This window comes from Aquila chrysaetos, chromosome 13 (assembly GCF_900496995.4).
Source record: "Aquila chrysaetos chrysaetos chromosome 13, bAquChr1.4, whole genome shotgun sequence".
In the NCBI taxonomy this organism is placed as follows: Eukaryota; Metazoa; Chordata; class Aves; order Accipitriformes; family Accipitridae; genus Aquila; species Aquila chrysaetos.
In genome coordinates, this window is record NC_044016.1 from 36,035,449 (window position 1) to 36,056,386 (window position 20,938).

General features: G+C 57.4%; 1 protein-coding gene across 1 annotated transcript; it reads right to left on the bottom strand.

The window, feature by feature from the left end:
* Nucleotides 1-1,526: 1,526 nt before the first annotated feature.
* LOC115349879 lies at nt 1,527-20,912 on the bottom strand. The gene is made up of 18 exons (XM_030034707.2): nt 20,726-20,912; nt 19,815-19,904; nt 18,349-18,547; nt 17,283-17,388; nt 16,716-16,899; nt 16,384-16,464; nt 15,804-15,912; nt 12,972-13,096; nt 9,433-9,834; nt 8,314-8,409; nt 7,561-7,680; nt 7,242-7,360; nt 6,868-6,882; nt 6,298-6,397; nt 5,970-6,087; nt 5,435-5,486; nt 3,404-3,552; nt 1,527-2,677 (listed from the first exon to the last, which is right to left on the bottom strand). Exons 1-18 carry the CDS (start codon nt 20,804-20,806, stop codon nt 2,307-2,309), a joined length of 2,517 nt encoding a protein of 838 aa, XP_029890567.2. The 5' UTR covers nt 20,807-20,912; the 3' UTR covers nt 1,527-2,306.
* Between the last annotated feature and the right edge of the window lie 26 nt (nt 20,913-20,938).

Here is a 20,938-nt window from a genome sequence, read left to right on the forward strand (position 1 = left end):
TGAGGTTTTTGTTGCCCTTATGGGAACAAAGCCTCATTTCAAAGGACCTTGACTGTCTTCTGATAGTGCAGGAGAAGTGGCACTGCCAGAGCTATTTTTGCACCGAGACACTGATTGGGTGTGAAACCTGTCTCTGGTGGCCATGCCAGCAAAACCTGGGCAGGCAAAACACGGAGGCATATGGCCTGATTTCCCTAAAGATGCCGATTCCAAGGAATTTGGGGGTGCTCTCTCACCGTAAAAAGGCATCTTGGGCACCTGGCATTATGAAAAAAGCTTTATCACCGCTCTTGGCCCAAAGATCTGTCCACCCTTCCCCAGCACGGTGGGGTGAGGCGAGCCCAGTCCTACCGCCCTGGGCCGGGGAGCGATGCATGGGGGAGCAGGCAAGAGCCCTGGCAGCTATGCCGAGCTGCAGGGTTGTTTGCTGCTCTTGCTTCATCTGCTGCGCTCTCTGTATCGTAGGAACCTGCGTGTTAGGTCCTGGGCTGAACCCAGCATCAAGCCGGGTGTTGGTCTGCCGCAGATACCCGGTGAGGACCACGGGTTTGTCTGAGCTGTTTTTCCCTTACCGGCCCCTCGAGGAAACCGTATGTCCCCCCCATCCTGCCACAGCACAGCATTGCTCATTCACTGAGACTTAAGAAAGTGAAGCCTCTGTGTGCCCAAATGTTGCCGCTTTGCCCGTGTGACATCCTGAGCCCTTAATGAATCAGGACCTGCAATGAAGTTGGCAATGGAGAGTAAAGCCTTATACCTTAATGCAGCATCTCCAAGTGAACACCAGCTTCCTTGACATGCTGCGTTTTTCCCACATGCTCTGCTCACTTCTCTCATCCACTTTCGCCTCTCAGTTGGGTTTGAGTGACTTCAGCATCATTCCCATGACTGGAGAGTTGGTGCTTGTCAGCAGACTTCCCCTGTGAGTAATTGTGGTCCCGCTGCAGACACATGAGCTATGCAAGATCTCTGCCTGTTACTCAAACTGGGAGCAGGGATTTCAGCAGACAAAACTGTCTTGTACAGAAACAAGTAACTGTGAAATGCCGGGCAATCAAGAATCTGACTTTTAGACCCGACTGCTTGCTGTTACCAGCCCAAGTATCAGGATCAGGCTGAAAAGGTTGATGACAATTGCTGACTGGACACTGCCTCGGTGTTTTGGGACCCACAGGGGCCTGATAGCCCTGGGCACATAAGAAACACGTCGTGTCCCGGTGTTAAAACGACAGGGCTGGTTGGTGGGGGGAGAGGAGCCGTGTCTGGGTACCAAGGGCTGTGGGTCGCATTGGGAAGCCCCATCTCGCACCCCGCAGCCCCCAGCACTCACCGCAGCCCTCCCAAATCCCCACTAGTGTTTTGTTTTACCTGCTCCCCCGCCGTTCCGCTGCTGCGAGGGAGCCCGTCTGCGGCGGAGCCAAAAGCAGGTTTCTGTCGCCACCTCGCGATGGAGAAGCGCTGGGATGTCGCGATGGGCCGGCCGGGGAACGCGGCTTCGCGATGGACACAGGGCCCGGCAGCACGGCTGGGTTTGGGAACCGCTGCTTTATTAGGGTCGCGGAACCCCAAGCCACCTCCAGCCCCCCTCTGCGGTCCCCGCAGCGGAGCGGCAGCCCCGACCCCCGGGGGGGGTCGCAGAGAGAGAGCCTGGGGGGGTGCAGCAAGCAGGGCTTGGAGGGACACAGCAATTCCCGGTGCCAGAGAGGGATGCTGTGCCCATCCCGGTGCCATGGAAGGATGCTGGGCCCATCCCAGTGCTGTGGAAGGATGCTGTGCCTATCCCGGTGCCGTGGAAGGATGCTGTGCCCATCCCGGTACCGTGGAAGGATGCTGTGCTGATCCCAGTACCATGGAAGGATGCTGTGCCCATCCCGGTGCTGTGGAAGGATGCTGTGCCCATCCCAGTGCCGTGGAAGGATGCTGTGCCCATCCCGGTGCCGTGGAAAGATGCTGTGCCCATCCCGGTGCTGTGGAAGGATGCTGTGCTGATCCCAGTGCCATGGAAGGATGCTGTGCCCATCCCAGTGCCGTGGAAGGATGCTGTGCCCATCCCGGTGCCGCGGAAGGATGCTGTGCTCACTGTGTGCCTTTGGGGGGTTATCAGCAGCAGTCCTCTCCTCCCTCGACAACCCAGAGCACGTTCCCCATGTCCCAGATGCATGCAAGCGGGAAGGGTGCTGCTGAGAGGAGGTTTTCGGTGAAGGTCGCTGTGGTCGGATGTTGGCTCGTGCGCCGCAGACACGCGCTGGAGCCGTTTGGCCTTCTGCACCCGCTTTCAGCAGTGCCTTGCAAACCCTCAGGGCAAGTCAGGCACTTATCATCCCTTCCCTGGTGGTGTCCCTGACGCTCTTCAGGAAGCTGAAGATGTGGGACCCGCCGGTCCCTTTGGCCTCCAGCGCGGACGGGGGCTTCACCGCAGAGGGGCCAGCCCTGTCACCCGCGTCTGCCTGCCCAGCCTTGGCTTTGGCCGCCGCAACGGTGATGTACTTGGTGACAATGGTGATGTGGTAGGACCTGAACTCTGCCAGTGCTGAGACGCACCGGTTGAAAGCCGTGCAGAGCCGTGCGTCTCCAGAGGAGAGCACATGCTGCTTCAGGGAGGGGGCACGGTGGATCTCCTCCACAAAGGCTCTGTGGGGTGGGGGCATGTAGTCCCTCATCCTGTGCAGGAAGGCAGCTGCAAGACACCAGAAAAAGGTAAATAAGTTGTGGGCAAGTAGGTTAAAGCACCCTGGTGCTCTCAAAGAGCGGCCAGACCGGAGCACCGGTGCTGGCGTGGTCTGCAGGGACCACTGCGCTGGGTGGTACCCGACAGCCTGCGCGGCCTCCGGCCCTCCGCTGTTCTGTCTCTGTGCCTCCAATTAATTGAGAAAGAAAACCCATATTAGGTCAACGCTCCATTAGGCTTGGTCTTAACCCTAAAAGGCAGGTTTTAGCCCTTGCTCTCAGTCTTTCGGTTTCAGGTTGTTTAGGGGTTTTTTTGCTATTAGAGTGGTTTTGCTAATTTCTGATAAATACATTCTGTTGTGGGCCAGACTAATGCGAAACTATGTGAATGGATGAGCTAAATTACTGGCAAGATACTGGTGCACTCTGCTCCCTCTTCTCCGTACCCATATATAACCTCAGTAAAAAGCTGACACACAAAAAGCAAAGTCTGTCCATCTGGGAATTTATAGCACTGAGGAAGTGCCTGCCAGAGCTTCGTTTATAGACTTCCTCCCTAACGAACTGGGCAGAGCCTCGTCCCAGCTGGGCTCTGCGAGGGTTTTGCGAGGGCAAGATGGGCACGTGTCCTGTCGACTGGCACACACAGCCGTCCCACGGCTGTGGGAATCGCTCTGGCTCGGTTCTTCCCCCGCACCTTATTTGCTTGGGAAAAAGAAAAAAGTGTGTGACTTACTGCTCTCCTCGCTATGGCGAATCCCCAGGAGCTCATCAAAAGCGTGAAGGATGGTGCTCTGTGCCGCGCTCCCTCCCGAGTACGCCATGGGCTCGTCAGATACACCTTCGTATATCAACCCGTCCGGCATGGCGGGGTTATCTTTCCAGCTGAGTGGGAAGACATGGAAGTCAGGCAGGGAGCAGCCGCAGGGTGGCTGATAACAGGGGGGGATGCTGTGAGAAGGGACCCTGGGCCGGCAAGATTGAGTGAAACCTTCCTGACCTGGCCCATGGATCTCCTCCTCGTTCAGCCTTGTCAGCTCTCCTCAAACGCGAGATAAACTTGGAAATCAAACACTGTGTCGAGGCACACGACAAGGTCATGGGTGTAGGGAGAAATCCTTAGTTATCCTTTGCCGAGGAGCTAGGGATGGTTCTATGGGATTGCCGCGCACCGGTGAGCACCCCACGGCGTGGTGCAGGGACACCCTGCCCTCCGCCTGGCTGCACCTCCGTCCCCGACTCGGGTCCCGGCTCCGGCAGGTGCCACAGGGTGGTTTGCATGTGCAGAGCTGCTTCGGGTGTGCAAGAGGCGAGGAGGCACTTATCTGGGCAATAGTGGCACTTAACATTAATTCCTTGAAATCCCAGTGGCCATTAGGAGAAGCTGAGCTGCCTCTGCGGCAGATAGAGTCGCCCAAATGCTCTTTTGAGCCCTTGAAGTTTGTACTTTGGATTTTTCTCTGTTCTTGTTGCTCTTGAGATGATGTCTTTAAAGACAGCGCAGGACAGCCTGCCTTTATTTATTTCAGCAGAGAACAAGCCTGTAATGTAATTTCCTCCCTCTCATAAAGCTGCTCGTCCTCGGCAAGCCCGGGAACTGGGCAGCGTCGGTGCCTCCCCCCCATACACCATTAACTCACAGCCCCTGTCATCTGGCTTTATGCGCCTGTTGTGCAAAAATGGATAAATGCTTGCTCACAAATGGAAGGAGCAGTTATAATTTCAGAGAGATAATGTGCCTGGCACAAAAATATCTCTTGACCTTCTGAAGAATGCACCATTTCATGAAGCTTTCGGTGCTGGCTGCTAAGGCTGTTTGACTGCTGGAGCAGATTTTGCACAAACTGCAGAGAAAATAGATTCATTATCAAATACTGTAATATTTTTAGCTCTCCCAGGGATGTATTTATAGTAACCTTTACTAGTGGGAAGTTCTTATAAGCAGAAGAGAATTTAAAAGGCATGTTTTTCCAGGCTGATGACCATCAAGACAAGGTCAGCTTGGATAAAAAATGAGAGAAACATAATCAGGATGCATGGAGACTCTTGACTTAGGAATGCCGAGATATGCTGAAGAGAAATAAAAATAGAAACCCCCTGAGAAGCCCGGGAGCAGAGCAGTTGGGGATGCTCGCAGACCCGCAGGGAAGATGAGGGATAGCATACCAACAGCACTGGGCTCTCATGGCCATGTTTCTGCCTTGACCAATGGACTTTTTTCAGTATTTGTGGGGGAATAGGTTTTTTTAGTTAACGGAATGGTAAGGGAGCAACAGCAAGAGGCTTCTTATAGATGTTTCTTTAACACACAGGGGGAAGAGACCCCACTTGGCTTCGTAGCTTTGTGTGTACAGTGTGCAAAGTAAAGAGAAATAAGTCTCCTGTCAAAACTGTTCGGGCCAAGAGCAGGAATGATTCATTTCTGCACAATTACAGCCATTGCAGCACAGAGACTGTGCCGGAGCCAAGCTGAAGTTCAGGATGGAGAGAAGCTGGTGGGGAGGCAGACCCCAGCGCTCTGCCACGGTCCTTGCCCAGCAGCTCCAGCTCCATGCAGGTGGATCAAGTGCCTGGGATCTCCATCCCTCAAGAGGGACAGGACCACGTCACCCTCAGAGCCACCACTGCCGGCCACAGCGCTGGTTCCTATCCTGCCTGGGGGACCCCGTGCCCCATCTGGACTGCCCCTTCCCAGCGCATCCCCTGCTCCCCCCAGCCCCGGGAGCTGCCGACACGGTGGCTTTGGGAGGAAATGTGCCACACTTACCCGGAGAGAAAGATCCGGATCACAGCATAAAATACTGCTGGATCCACATAGTCTAGGAGGAAATCAGATCATAGATGTTACTGCGGGCAAAAGGCAATTAGTTCCCACCGCGTCGGCATTTCCCGTGTGGCAGTGCTCCCTGCTCCGCCACAGCCGAGGCAACCCGAATCTGTGCCCCGAGAAGGACCCGGCAGGAGGGACCGGTGCATTGCACGGTGCTGGTGCTCCCTCCCCACGGTGGGCTTCCCCCAGCCGGGCTCCTTGGGGCACTGCTGTGCTCAGTATAGCATTGCTCAGAGCTATACTCAGCCCCAAAACACCCCATAATTTTACCCCGGGCCCGTTTGGGTGCTCAAACACTATGCATCATCCTGGGAGCACTAAGCTTCCCCTGAATTGCTCCTGCATCCTCCCGCTCGCTCTCTCCAGAGACGCTTTATGGGCCAAGCGCATTTACGCTAATGCATCCTATAAGCTAAAGCGTGCACAGCGATGTGAGGACATGAGCTGCCCTCCAGCTGAAGGCTGCTGTTACCATGCATCCGTTTCAAAGCCTTGCTCATGTCCCCGATGGCCTCTGCCAGCTCCTGCAGGGCTTTGTGCAGGGTCTCCTCATCAAGCTGCAGGATGGCACGAATGGCCTGAATGATTGCCTGCGAGAGGAGAGGAGGGAGAGCACAAAGTGTTGAGGAGGCTGGAATGTCTGTGTACAGCAGCTCTGCATACCCGCTGCCACCCACACCAGCTCTGCCCCTTCCCCCAGCCCGCGAGCAAGCGTGCAGGGGACGGGTACACCCCGTGGGTCTGCGCCTGTGGGTGCTTTCCAGGCGAGCAAAGAGCTACGGGGCACGGCGGTACCCTACCTTAATCCCAGGCACAGCTGCCTTCTCAACCAGGAGGGTGACGAGGATGAAGCCTCGCAGGCTCTCTCCCCCGGGCAGCGAGATGATAGTGTCCAGGTTCCTGCAGGGGCGATGGGCAGAGCGGCCGAGCGCGCGGGGGTTAGGAGGACGCTTGCTCGGGATTTCCCCGCACACCCCGGGACCCACTGAGTCCTTGGAGCAAAACCCTCCCAGCTGCAGAGCCTCTTATCTGCATCACGGGCAGAGATGAGTTGGCACAGAGCAAAAGGGGAGAGGGGCTGCTTTGGTTTTGAGGGACCCGTGACCCTCCCCATGCACTCGCTGGGCTAAAAGTCTGGTCCATGACAGGCAGGCTCTGCACGGACTAGAGCAGCCCACGGTTCAGCTGCGGTCATGGCACTTTGCTGTTGTTGCAGTGGTATTTGCGTGCCAAAGACTGAGCTGTTTTTGTTGTGCTCATATATCAAGAGATAGGTTCAAGCTAAGCAGAGCCCTGCAGTGTTGGAGTGCTAAGCCAATTCAAACAAAACTAATACTGTTAGAAAATAAATAAGCATCTTAAATACTTACTCAATTTCCAGAGGCCTGAAGGCATTTCGGTTATTGCCAACAAATGCACAAGAAAAGGAGAGAGAAAGAGAGACGTTATAAATTGTTTCAGTAATGGACTGTGCTCTGTGGGAGACAAAGGAGCTCGCTGGCCCATGGGAAGCGCCGTCCCCTGCGGGGATGCTCCCAGAGGCAGCCAGTTCCCCACTGGGCACCTGCGTCTGCACCCATGAGACAGCCCCCCAGTGATGGTGGGTTTTCAATGGTTTTTGGCAGAACAGGAGCGGTTTGGGAACCGTTTGTCCTGTGTGCTGGATGGGACCTGCTCAGGCTCATCACGGTTGCCCCGACTGCGGGAGGAGCTGCCCTCCATCCACCCGTGTTTGCCCATTTACCTGTTGGGGTTCTTCCTCCTCCAGTTGGCCAACACAAAGTCCGTGTGGCTGAGGATGGGGGGGAGGCCGAGGGCCTGCGAGACCTCCCAGAAGGGGACAGCGAGATTTTGGGGCAGGACCTGAAGGGCACAAAGCACAGAAGAAGATGGGGACACTGTCAGGCTGGTGAAAGGTGCCTGTCTACAAGCACCCAACCAGGCAGGAGGGGTCTACGGGCAGCCTCAGGAAAGAGGCTTTGCTCCCATGGGATGAGTCCCAGGGGAGCACCATCAGCCCCAGATCCCAAGGAGCAGCTGAACCTGCTCCACATTGATTTTACCTTCATGGTGCCCTCCTCGCCCTCCTGCCAGAGGTAGCCCATCGTGATGAAGCTGAGCACCAGATGCGCCAAGTGCAGCTCCTCATGCCCTCGGAGGTGCCGGGTGCTCAGCTGCGGCATCTGCCAGGGAGACCTTTGGAAGCAAGGGGCACCGCAGGCGATGCCAAGGGCCCCCCGCGGTGGGGGGCTGCCCCGCCAGCCGGGGAGAGACCCTCCTAGTGCTTCTCCCTGCCCTCGCCCTCCCCCTGCAAGCCTCCGTTCCCTCCCACACCTGCAAGATTTGCGACTGGTTCGCCGTTGCTGGTTCGTGAGCATGGACAGTAAACGGTGGGATTTTACTCCAAAAGGTGTTCCTCTCCCTCGCACTGGGATGCACGTGAGAGCGGCCGATCCCCGTGTGCCGGAGGGGTCCGGCCAGGCCAGGGGGCTCGTGGAGCGACTGGAATCCTCGGTGGGGAGCACGGCCAGGACAAGCTGTGGCTCTCGTGACATCTAGAGGGTTTCCCCTGCCACCGCATGCTGCTCGACACGCTCCAGCCCTCGCTGCCTCGGCTGGCCGGTGCGCTGTAGGATCTGCCGTAGGACTTATTTCTGTGCCGATGTTTTGCACAGTATTAGTTCTGTCTGCGTGAGTCCTTGCTGAGGACACGGCTTTGCTGTTGGTTTGCTTTTCCGTGCGTTTTTTTTGCAGACACTGCTGTGTCAGACCAAGGTTTGAGAGAGCTCCAGAGTCAGGAAAGATAACACAGGTACCTGGTGAACTTGTGAGCGGAGCCGATGGCTGGCGATCAGCTGAGGCAGGTCATGGGCAATCTCCATCCAGGGACCGTAGGGCGCCGGCAGCTCTGTCTTGGTAGAGAGAGGCGAGAGGGAGGGCTGTTAACGCACAGAGTCTGGCCGCACAGGGTGTCATAAGGCTGCGTCTCATCTCTTCCCCTGGTTCCTGAGCAGCTCAGGACTGAGACAGGGCAAGATATGTCCAGGGGTTAAATGTGGTGTCAGCAGAGCTGGCTGTGGGGCTGTGCAAGAAGCAGGGGCAGGCTCAGGGGAGAGTGCAGCTCCCTCCTCTAAAGAGAACACTTCAGGGCTGTGCTGGGCGGGGGGGACATGCTGCTGCTGTCGTCCTTCGCAAAGGAGGGAACAGAGGGCTCGGAGATAAGCCTAGCCCTGGGTAAAATTTTCAGAGTTGATGAGAGACAACGCCCAAACTCTCCTGCTCCAGTCCCTGCTCTGGCTGTAATGCAGAAGAGCCATAGGGTCTGGGGAGAAAAGGGAATTGGAGTGATGGGAGCGGGAGCAGGGCTGTGACTTGCCGCTGGGACTGGGAGGGCTGTGCTGGACATTGCCCAGCCGGGGGGCTTTCACCGTCCTGCTCTGTTGTGTTTGCGAAAAGGTTTTCCTGGGGCACTGGCAGGGGAGAGGGAGGCGAGCGGACGCCGACAGCCCCAGCTCCCAGCATCCATCCAGCCTTGCACATTGTGGCTAATGGTTTGTGTCTGGTTCCCCCTCTTGTAATACCAGCCTGCGTGATCGCGAATTAATAGATGATAAACAAGTATCTGCCTGTCCCTCAGCGCTCCCACTGCGAGGTGAGCCCAGTGATAAATGGCACTGCTTTCAGCACAGGAGATCTGCAGTCTGACTGCTGTCCTTGTACTCCCTGAAATCCTGTAAAGCCAAGGCCAATGTGTGAATTGCAAAGCTCCTTCTCCTCTCCCCTGTGCCCCTTGCTGCAGCCAGTTTAATAATATTTAAAGCAAGGGGTTTGTCCTGTGAAACTGTCTAAGCCAAAATAGCATGTGCCTTCCTCATTGCTTTTTATAAACTGTTAAGAGTAGCACTGAATTGAAACCCAACCAGAAAGCCGCTCACCAACCCCTCTATTTTCCCGTTCTCTGTCTCCTGTAGCATGCAGACGCGGTGGCACAGCCGTCTCCTACCAGAGGATCGGGAAGAAGGAAGCCGTACTCCTCGGAGAGCTGAAACCGTGTCAGCACCAGAGGCAGCGGGGTCTCCTCTGTGCCTTCGCCAGCCTCCATCGCCTGGCGCTGGCTGTAGGGTCGGGACGTGCTCTGGCTCGGCGGAGACGCACCGGCTGCCCCGCTCCCGGTATGTGCTGAGCCAGCACCGTGTGCCGCGGTCGCGTACCTTGTCCTGGGGGGAGCCGGGGCCTGGCTGCCCAATGGACAGAGGGTCCGAGCAAACAAGATTAAAGGTTGCCGATAAGGCATTGCCGCGCAGCAAACATTGATCTCCATCCCTGTGGGCATCCACCTATGGGGAAGGCTCGGGGAAGCGCCCTTGACCCGGGTAGGGGCTGTGAGCTGTCTCCCCCGCTGCCAGGACTTCCCCTCGGAACCGCAGGCATGCTCCAGGCTCCCATGGGAGGCTGCAGCAAAGCAGCCTGGGGTGCTTTAGGCTGGCGGCAGCTCAGGGATGCTGTCTCTGCAGCTGGGTTTCCCCAGGATCCTGGCAATGCCAAACTCATGTCCTGTGGGCTGTGCTTGGTCTGCAGGAACCATGCAAGAACCAAGGACTGTTCTCATCTTGCTGGAAACCGCAGAGCCCAGGTACACCGTGAGTGCAGCATGGAGCCCACACCACAGCACGGACCTGCAGCCACTACAGGCACCGGGTATGGCCCAGCAGGGCAGATGTGCGTGGGTGGCTCTGGGAGCTGCCCACAGCTCCTGGCAGGCTGTGTGACACCCCCCAAGTGCCAGAGCCCAGGGACCGTTGTCCCTGCAGGAGCGATATATGAGGCACGCACTGTATCCTCAGCCCCATGCTCACATGAGGTGCCGCTGATGTATGCACTAACAGTATGCCCAGCACAGCCAAAATAAATTAATGGGAGCCACATCCAAAGCAGCTGCTGCAGAAGTAAGTGCTGCATGGCAGGGAGCGAAACTCCCTAATCCACATTTCGTGTCACATAAGAGTTTATCTGCATTTCCAGTGAGCTGTCTAATGGCTGAACGTGAGCTGATGGTGTCATTAAATTCCCAGTGCCAAACAAAGTGCAAGACCAGAATGACAGTTTTAATTAGCAGTAGTGAATGGTGGGCTGGTAGCGTGCCTGCACCGGAGCACCAGCGTGCTCTCCTCGCATCTGCACACACCCACTCCCAGGGAGGCTGAGTGGACGGTGATGCACAGAGGGTAATTAGACCTCCTTGCAACGAGGGTCTGCAGGCTTCTGACCTAATTGCAATGCACAGGAACACAACAGTGCAGGTCTTTCTCGTGGAAAGGCTGGAGGGTTTTGTGTGCCACGGTGTGCCAGTGCTGGGCAGGGCACCCTGAGCCCACCCAAGTCCGAGGGTGAGTGCTGTGGTTTGCCTGTCCAGGGGCTGCAGCCACAGCAAGGAGGGGACCGCCGGGCACGAGGGGATCTCCTGGCGTGATGCCTGCTCTGATGAGTCAGGTTTCCTCCGCCGCCACTGCCCCAGCCCACCCTCCCACCGGCCCCACGCCAGCGGGAAGGAGCCTGCAGCCACGCCACGGCGGGGACCGTGCATCCGCCCCACGCTCTTCCTGCGCGTCGGCCGCGATGGCGTGAGCCCCCCCGGCGCCGCCGAGAGCCGCCCCAGCCCGGCACCTGGCAGGGCAGGGTCCCCATGGCTGAGGGTCACCGGAGCAGGCTGGTGGGTCCCCCCCCATCCGAGGGGGGCTTGGCAGGATGCACTGGTTTCCTGGGGGAAAATGTGCACTGGCACAGCACATCAGTACAGTGGTACCAGACCCCAGGAGCCTCCCAGGGCAGGATGCTCTGAAGTGTTGGGCTGCGTTGCCTGTCTGTATGACTAATAATCTCCCTGCAGCCTCAGCCTAGAAAGCGCTTCGTTCCTCAAGTGGAGATGTTTTGCCCCAGGCAGTTTTGGTGTGGTTGTAGGAGACGTGCTTCCATCCCGGCTGGCAGAGATGCTGGAGGGACAAAACTGTTGCCAGTCCTTGTATCCCTGAATGCACCAAGCAAAGCCATGGTCCCAGGGCAGATGTGCTGGGTAGAAAGCATCACCCGGTCCGTGCCACTGCCAGTGCCCCACACCTCGACTCCAGCTGCTGCCACTGCTGCCCACACCAGCAGGGACCCGAGGAAGCAGCTCATGCCACTGTCCCCACCCAGGAAGGAGAGGAGGGCATCCAGGTTCCTGTGGGATGAAATGGTGTCCCCAGGGTCAGGTAGGTGATGCTCTGGGATCGCAGTAGTAATTTTCCAGCTCTTCTGAGATGCTCTCAGTGTGCAGCACAGTGCAAGACCCTGCTTCTATGGACCAGCCACGGCTGCAGGGTCAGGACAGGAGTGAGTGTTCTTGTGTCTGTCCTGTTTGCATTGAAGCTGTCAGCGCTGCCAGCCTGTGCGGATTCCTTCCTTCTCTGGCTGGCTGAGAGGCGGTCTGCACGGGCTGGGATGGCACCAGCCCGTGGGCTTGGCACAACATCCCAGCACCCACCATGGGTTTGGGGCTCAACAGGTAGTGGTGCCAGGAGGAGAGGTGGGTGCTGTGGTCAGGGTGGCTGAGCGTAGGGGCCAGGGTCGCAGTGCGGGGATGGGAGGGGGCCATGAGGGCCACCAGAGTGGGGCAGACAGGGTAGGAGCGGGGGTTCTGTGTGCAGGGGCAGGGCTGGCAGGGTACAACTCTGTTTGCTGTGCTGGGCACGGTGCTGTGTAGCTGCATCCCCATTCTGCCCTGCATGGGAACACGGTGGCTGGGGCAGTGCAGGAGTGGAGCAGGGGAGCACCAAGCCGTGCCACGTCCTTGCTCTCCCCCTGCCCCACCTATCCTATTTGGATAAAGGCCAGAGCCAGGCATGCAGAGGCAGCTCCCAGGCCCTGGGTGCCAAACAGCAGCATCCGAGGGGAGGACAGGGTGCGCCTGGGGCGGGCAATGTCCCATCAGATCCCGGAGGGCATAGTCAGTGGGAGGTGAGGAGCAGCTCCTCCACAGTGAAATCCATGGCAAGAGATGTAAGGGTGCAGGTTCGCAGCATGGGTGCTCCTCGGGCACAAAGGGTGACGCAGGCTCTCAGGGGCTCTGTGGCTGCTCCATTGCTTGACTGACATGTGGCCAGGCCTGCTCCCCTCCTGCCTCGCCAGCTCTAAGTCCAACGAGGGCCATGGCTGGCAGGCACCTCTCACTCAGTCAATCTGTCAATCGCTGCCATCACACTGGGCACAGGCCAGTCAGGGCTGGCTGCAGCTCCTGGCCATGTCCCGGGCAGGAGCAGCCCTTGCCCGCACCATCAGAGCACACAGCCGGGGCTCCTCCACCCATTTAGGGGCCTCCCAGTCCAGGCACGGTTCTGGCACGTAGTGCCACTCAGGGATCACACAACTCCTCAGAGATCGTAGATACCTTTCATTGAACAACAAGCACCACAACAAGAGACACACTACACACGCTTACAGTGATCGTGACATAGGCTGCGGGCCACTTTGCTCCCAAGCCTGGGGCTGCGGTCGTCTCCACCGCCGTGCTGCACTGCAACGTCCTCCCTGCGGTGCTCGCCATGGACTGCACTCCGACACCCGCTGCCAGAGAGGAAACACCACAGAGGCATCATTTCTGGGCAGCACCCACCTCCAGCCACCGCCACCCCGAGGTCCCTGCCCACCCAAGGGCTGCTTCGCACGGGATTGCCCAGGCAGCTTGCCACGCATGCTGCTGCCACTCTCCAGGCTCACGTGCCAAGAGACATGGACCCCGTCTGGGGACCGGTCCCACCACATGCACCCCAGCTAGCTCTCCAGAGAGCCCACCACAGGGACAGCCCTCAGCACCTCACCCGCCGAGTCTGCTTGCACGGGCAGGCACCTCCACGCACAGAGCCGCTCGGCACCCCCGCACCATCCTCGCCAAACGCGCGTCGCTGCCGCCCGCCCCTGCGTGAGCACCAAGACCAACAACTCCCCAACTTGGACAACGCTCTCTGCCACCGCAGTCCTCCCCTATCCCCCTGACAAACCGCCCGCCCGTAGGATCACTGAGGTTGAAAAGACCCTTAAGATCATCGAGTCCAACTGCTAACCCAGCACTGCCAAGTCCACCACTAAACCATGTCCCTAAGTGCCACATCACACGCCTTTTGAACACCTCCAGGGATGGTGACTCCACCGCTTCCCTGGGCAGCCTGTTCCAATGCTTGACAACCCTTTCAGTGAAGAAATTATTCCTAATAACCAAGCTAAACCCCCCTGGTGCAACTTAAGACTGTTTCCTCTCGTCCTATCATCCCATTGCTACTTAGGAAAAGAGACCGACCCCCCCACCTTCCTACCATGTCCTTTTCTCCAGGCTAAACAACCCCAGTTCTCTCAGCTGCTCCTCATAAGGCTTGCTCTCTAGACCCTTCACCAGCTTTGTTGCTCTTCTTTGGACACGCTCCAGCACCTCAATGTCCTTCTTGTAGTGAGGGGCCCAAAACTGAACACATTATTCGACATGTGGCCTCAGCAGTGCTGAGTACAGGGGGACGATCACTTCCCTGCTCCTGCTGGCCACACTATTTCTGACACAAGCCAGGATGCCATTGGCCTTCTTGGCCACCTGGGCACACTGCTGGCTCATATTCAGCCGGCTGTCAACCAACACCCCCAGGTCCTTTTCAGCTGGGCAGCTTTCCAGCCACTCTTCCCCAGGCCTGTAGCGCTGCATGGGGTTGTTGTGACCAAAGTGCACAACCCGGCACTTGGTCTTGTTGAACCTCATACAATTGGCCTCGGCCCATCGATCCAGCCTGTCCAAATCCCTCTGTAGAGCCTTCCTACCCTCCAGCAGATCAACACTCCCTCCCAACTTGGTGGTGTCTGCAACCTTACTGAGGGTGCACTCAATCCCCTCGTCCAGATCATTGATAAAGATATTAAACAGAACTGACCCCAATACTGAGCCTTGGGGAGCATCCTTCCCGAGACTGACCCTGGCCATGGCACCCAACTCTCACACACCCTTGGCTGGCCTCTACACAGCACTGCTGGGACACATCCTGGGACCCGCCTGCTGGTGCATCATGCCAACAGCCATTACGGTGACTTGCCCCACAAGCTGCAACAACTACAGCAGGTCCCTTCCAACTAATTCCACTATTCCATGCCACTCTATGCTACTTTACTCCACTCTGTTCCACCCTACTTTCCTATTGCACTCACGCACCTTCTCCCAGCAAGCACCTTTTAAGCTTCACTGCTCAGAGCTCACGGTAACTCACCACCAGCCAGGCTGTCATCTGCTGCCACATGCCCGGGACATCTGGCCACCTGCCACCTCCTAACCACCCGCTCTGACTCCCATGGCTTCTACTGGCCACATCTGCAGGCATCTGGGAGCCACCATGCCACAGAGACCCTGCCACCGCCCGCCTGTGACTCCAACAACTGCACTGCCTGCGGTGCCCTGACCCCTACACCGATGCTGACACTAAGGCCGCTTCCCTGCCAATGTCAAGGCACACACAATGGCTCCCTCTCCCCTATTTCCCCTGCCAGCTCCACTGGCACCCGTGCACAAGCCCAGCACAAAAAAAACCAATCAGCCACTTGGGCAATGACTTATATTTCAATGTCCTTCCGTGCTATGCAGCTACACATCTGACACGCCTCTTTCCTCATTGACGCAATCCTTGTCTCCCAACCTAGAGTGGGACCGGGAAGGCAGCTCCTGTCAGTCACAGAGCTGCCTAGAGCTGCAAGGAGCAAAAAACCTTCTCCCAGCACTGCCGCCAGCCCCATGGCAGCACCGCCACCTCATCCCTTCATCATGCATCGCTCCCGCTTCCTCTTCCCGCCTCGGGCGTGCTGCATGGCAAGAGTCCTTGTCCGGGCTCCAGCCTTCCTGCTGCCTACAGCCACCTCCATGTCACCTACACACCGTCACCTTGACACCCTTTGGTGCAGAGAACAGACTCACTTGTCTTCATCCAACTCCTCCACGGCGAGACAGTGCCTCAGGCCACTTCTCCTTAGCACCAGGAGGACGAGCCCAACGGCAACAGGCACAAAGAGGCAGAAGGTCAGAAGCAGCCACAGCTTCAGCAAGCCCTTGCTCCTGACATCTGCTTCATCTAGGCCCAGGAAACAAAACAACCTCTTTGAGCCCATCCTGGGACACACCACAGGACCCAGACACTTGCCTACACAGCTCTGCTCTGGCAAGCCAGTGTTGGAATGGGCTTCCGTCGCCCCAGCCCCAGAACCACCTCTTCCCGTGAGAACCCGAGCACCCGCTGCCCTCACCACTCACCATCTCCAGACGGGCTGCTGCTACCCCCACCCTTCGCCCCGGCTTTCTCCTGGCAAGTTGGTGGTTTCCAGCCAGGATGGCAATGGCAGCTCCCTTGGTTATTGCAGACCTACATGACAGACAGGGAGAGACAGGATTTATAGCCAGCTGCAGAGGATCATGCCCACATGTCCTCACTCACCAGACACTGGGCACAGACGTCAGGGCACCTCGCGCCAGGCAAAGCCTCCCTGGGCACAACTCGCCCAAGGCTCCCATGGCTGGCCCTTTGCCTTGGTCAATGCTGGCTGTTACCTCCCGGGGCACTGCCTTCTCCCTGTCCTTATCACTTCTTCCAGCCTCCAGGAGGCTCAGACCCTTTCCATTTGGCTGATTTACAAAGAGAAGCCACTTGGCTCCACGAGGAAGCTATGCTGGAGGTGCTATGCATGCAGCCTCGAGAGATGGTCCGGCACTTCCACCACCAAGCCCCTCTTGGCTGCTCTTCCCCAGAGATACGACCCGAGATGCCACTTTTGTGAGCCACATCTCCAGAGAGTTGAACAAACCACAACCAACAATGCGCAGCACCGTGACTTACACCATGATCGTGGCACTTTGTCTTCATCTCACATTTATAGTTCAGGACAGTGGCAGGCACACACTGCTGGTTCAGGCAGATCTACAGCACAAGCACGCAGGCAACCCCGGGTCAGCCAGCCGGGCAGTTACGCACCCAGCTCCAACTCAGGAGAGCTGCAGATCTTTTGGGAACTCACAAGGGAGCATCAGGCTTTGGGCCAGACCCCATCTGAAGGGGGTCACACCACCCATACATCTATCCCAACTCCTTCAGGATGGAGATGACAGCAATACTTTCTACAAGTGCTCCCTTCTCCCAGGGGAGCTGCTACACGTCAGAGGATTGCTTACTTTGTGGTCATCACAGACGGTGCCATCGTTCACCAGCATGGGGTCCCTTTCCGTGGGAGGCTTCATGTAGTCTAACGTTACACACAGCGTGTTCTGCACCCGAGCATAAATCACCGCAGCCTTCTCTTTGGTAAAGGGCTTGGAGCCCAGATATTCACACACGAGCTTCCCACAGCGGAGATCCCTGCAAAGGCATCACGAGCAAAGACTTGACAACAGCCACCTTCATCCTTCCATTTCAGCTCTGTTGCCAACACCGAGCGAGTGCTTGGAAACTGGACCCCGAATGCCCAATTCCCAGCACAGGGACACGGCACGCTTATGTCCACCACAGGCCCTTTCCGCATCCCCCACTCCCAGCCCGTGCGCTCACCAGCTCTGCACGGACATGTCCAGTGCCCCTGTTCACCCAGCCCCAGGACGGCATATTTCTCTCCACTGATGGGCGGCTGAGCCGGGGAGCCCATCTGCACTCTGCCTCTTCCCCCGCCGTGGGACCAGGCTCCCCGCTCCGTGGCAGACCACGCTGCAGCCAGAGCACCCCAGCACCCTTGCTACAGCACTTACTTCCATGCACAATGCCGGTAACCGTGGCGATTGGAGCCGCAGTGTCCCATTCTGTCCCTTTGGCTGTTGATTTCTTCGTAGCAGGCCAAGGGCCCATTCTTGGCACCTGCAAACACATAACGACACTCGTGGTCTGTCCAACAGCCTGACTCCACCTCAGGGTTGGGCATCACCACTTAGGCCACACACTACACACGCTACTCGGTGATGCCCGGGGCCACTTGCGTGCTCACAGGCATTTGGAGCCATGGCTGTGCAGGAGCCCAGACCCAGCCTGCTTGCTTTCGTGCTCCCTACAGCCTGCCTTGGTGGGATGCTCTGGCTGCCTCCCTTCCGCACTGGGAGTCACCTCCCAGAGAATGAGACCAACCACCTGGCTGGAAAGGACATTGCTCACAGGTAGCCAAGCCTCATCCTGCATGGCTGTGTCCCCCACCAACTGCTCCCATCGCCACTTCCAACTACACACTGCTCCTTCATTGCCAGCCTCCCTGGAACAGCATCAGTGCTGCAACACCACATGTGCACATATCGCCCTGGGGTCACGAGGCAGACGCTCATTACGAGCCATTTCTCGAGGTGCCCAGGACATGCACGAGTGCATCGTACCTGACAGCGTGCTGCCAAAGCAGCCCTATGTCTCCTGGCAGATGCGCTGTGCCACCCCGACTTCAGTTACTCCAGTCACAGCCAGGCCAGCTGCTCACCCTTGTGCCTGGACACCCTTCCCGTGGTGCTCACATGGGCTTTTCCACCAGCCCCTCAGCCGCTTGCTCTTTCACCCAGCTTGGATCAACTTCCACAAGATCTCTTCTCCCACTGACATCTCCACTCTAGCTACAGGGGCTCTGTCCCTTACACACCCCCCCAGAATACCCTGCATGGCAGCAACACACCGACAGACAGACACCCAACACGCTTCCTCCCTTTCCTCTGCGCCTCCTGTCCCTTTTTACTTGCGCACATGGGTTGGGCTGCCAGGGTTTCCCACTTCAATGCTTCCTTTCCAGGTCTTTGCATTCCCCGCACGACAGCCAGCCCTTCTCCTGCAATCCATCACCCTTACCTCGTCCAAAGACCTTCTGACACTGCTTGTTGGCTGTCTGGCAGACTCCCCGGTAGCAGAAGGCGGTGTTCCTGCTGCAGGGATGCCCATCCATGACCCAGAGGTCAGGTGTGCACTCCCCAGAGGTGCCGTTGCAATATTCCTTCAACTCGCACTCATCCTCAGAGCTGCTTCTACATAACGTGCCTTTTTTCACAAACTAGAGGAAAGAAAATAGATTAGATTAGAATAGAGTTTCAGTAGAACAGAATTTCAATAGAACAGATTACAACAGAATTAGGAGGAAAGAGAGGGAGAAGGGAGAAGGGAGAAGGGAGAAGGGAGAAGGGAGAAGGGAGAAGGGAGAAGGGAGAAGGGAGAAGGGAGAAGGGAGAAGGGAGAAGGGAGAAGGGAGAAGGGAGAAGGGAGAAGGGAGAAGGGAGAAGGGAGAAGGGAGAAGGGAGGGAGAGAGGAAAGAGAGAGAATATTTTCCAGTTGGAAGGGACCTACACTGATCATCTCATCCAACTGCCTGACCACTTCAGGCACACTGCTGGCTCCTGTTAAGCCTGCTGCCAACCAGCACCCCCTGCTTCCACCACACAGCTTCCAACTGCCTGGAATCGAGGCCCATAAGGGAGAGATTTCAGACCAACCGCTCTATCTGCCATTTTCAACAACTGCATCAACCAGCGACACAAACAAAAGGACATCCAAAGCTTCTCCCACGTAACATCAGCTGGCCTGATCTGCACAATAGGTAGAATACATACCTTCCAGACACCACAGTGGCTCTCCCCCAGAAAGGGAAGTCTCAGCTCCTCTGGCTCCTGACCACACTTGCACCCTTTCCCCTCTGTACATTTGCAAGACCAAAGCTGTCGGTACTTTGGAGCCCCAGCTCCAGCTGCAGCCCCCCCCCAACACGGTTGGCACCCACACAGCCCAACACGGCACGACTCTCATGTGCTGATTTCTGCTCGCTCTGCCTTCGTTCCAGCTCCTGTGGCCCCGGGTCGCTCCTGCGCCCCGCTGCCCTCCCTTGCAGCCTGTGTGGCTCTTGGTGAGAGGACAGATGTGCCACCAGTGACAGGAGTCACCCGGCCCCGTGCAGCCTGCACTGCACAGCTGGGAAGGCCAAATGGGAAATGCCACTATGAGCCTTGCGTGTAGCCTTAAAGTCGGCATCTCCTTCACCTCAGGACTTTGGGAGTAGGCACAGTACCTGCACCCTAAAAATAACCTTCCTGGGACACAGGCACCTAACTAGCACCAGCACTTCATAATGCTCACTTCACTTTCCAACATTTGCTGACCGTCCACATCAGCGCCCTAGCCAGTACCGTTGGCTGGATGCACAGTCCCTGTTTCCCCCTTGGGTCCCATTACATTCCCGCTTCACGTTAGGCATGTACGCTAACGATGCCGGCGCAAGGGCTCTCTATCCCTAGGGAACGCAGCCTGCCCGCTCCCACCACACGCCTTACCTTGCATTTCCGACAGCACGGTCCCGACAGGCACTGCACCCCTCTCCTCATCTTGCAGCCAATGGTGCAGCATGGGTCACGCTGGCATTCCTGGAGGTGACCGGCAGGGACAGTCAGGCAAGGTTCCACTTCTCCCAAGGATGACAAGGGAACAAGCCAGAGAGCTTGGCCTTTCCCTCCAGCAGCCCTTGTTATCTGAGGCAGCCGTCTCCAGGCTCTCCAGTGGACGGTGGCACCCAGGGTGCCCAGGCAGAGCCCTCTGCCACGCTGGCTGCTGCCAGCCATCCATGCTCCCACAGCAAGACCATATTTTCTGCCCTCAAAACCATACGTGGCCGCGGCTGTGGGGGAGCCATTGCCGGTGCTGGCAGCATTGCAGGGACAGAGATTGCTTGCAGATCCGCATGCACAGCACAAAACCAGCGGGCTTCTAGCAAGACAGAGGAATTCACCCATTGCTCCCCAGTACTGTGCAACAGGAATACTGCTCCTTTACCAGACCTTCCCTGCTGCCTTCACCTCTGCCTATGCCCTGCCAGCAAACCACAGGACTGCTACAGCACCCCTGCCTTTTTGGCAGGCTGCAATCACAGAGTTTCTCCCCACAAACTGTCCCTGCAGTGAGGGGCTGGGGCAGCCCCTCTTTACAACTACAACTGCTTACAAACTCCCTCCATCCATCTGTTGCCAACACCACACAACATCCCTCTATGACAGCCGCTCCAGCCATGGTGGCAAGCATAGCCAAGTGTCTGCATGGCTTTAGGGTTTCATAAAGCCTTGGGCTCTCTCTGCCCTGCACAGAGGTCTGGAGGGTACAGGAGCAATTCACAGCTCTCTTGGGATTGTTCTTCCCACCCTGGGACACATGGCTTGGCTCTTTCCTGCTGTACCAAGGCTCCACAACTAACCTCGGTGGTACCGCAGTCACAAGCCTCTCCCGACTCCACCACTTTGTTGCCGCACACGGGAGCTTTATATGCTGTATCCATAGCTGGCCTGTTCAGCAGACACTGCCCTCCCCCAGTGGCGAGAAAACGCTGAAAATCTCTTACGCTGCAGCTGCTGAAGGCTTTCACACCGGCCGAGCGTCTGCAAGTCAGAAGGTTGCCGTTACCACAGTC

Bases quoted from the DNA above. Each gene is read 5' to 3' on its own strand.
- LOC115349879 (XM_030034707.2), bottom strand. From the start codon at position 20,806: ATGGATACAGCATATAAAGCTCCCGTGTGCGGCAACAAAGTGGTGGAG. The intron at 19,905-20,725 runs GTTAGTTGTGGA...GGTCACCTCCAG, and splicing joins GTGACTGCGGTACCACCGAG to GAATGCCAGCGTGACCCATG. The intron at 15,913-16,383 runs GTAAGTCACGGT...TCTGTCATGTAG, and splicing joins CAAAGTGCCACGATCATGGT to GTCTGCAATAACCAAGGGAG.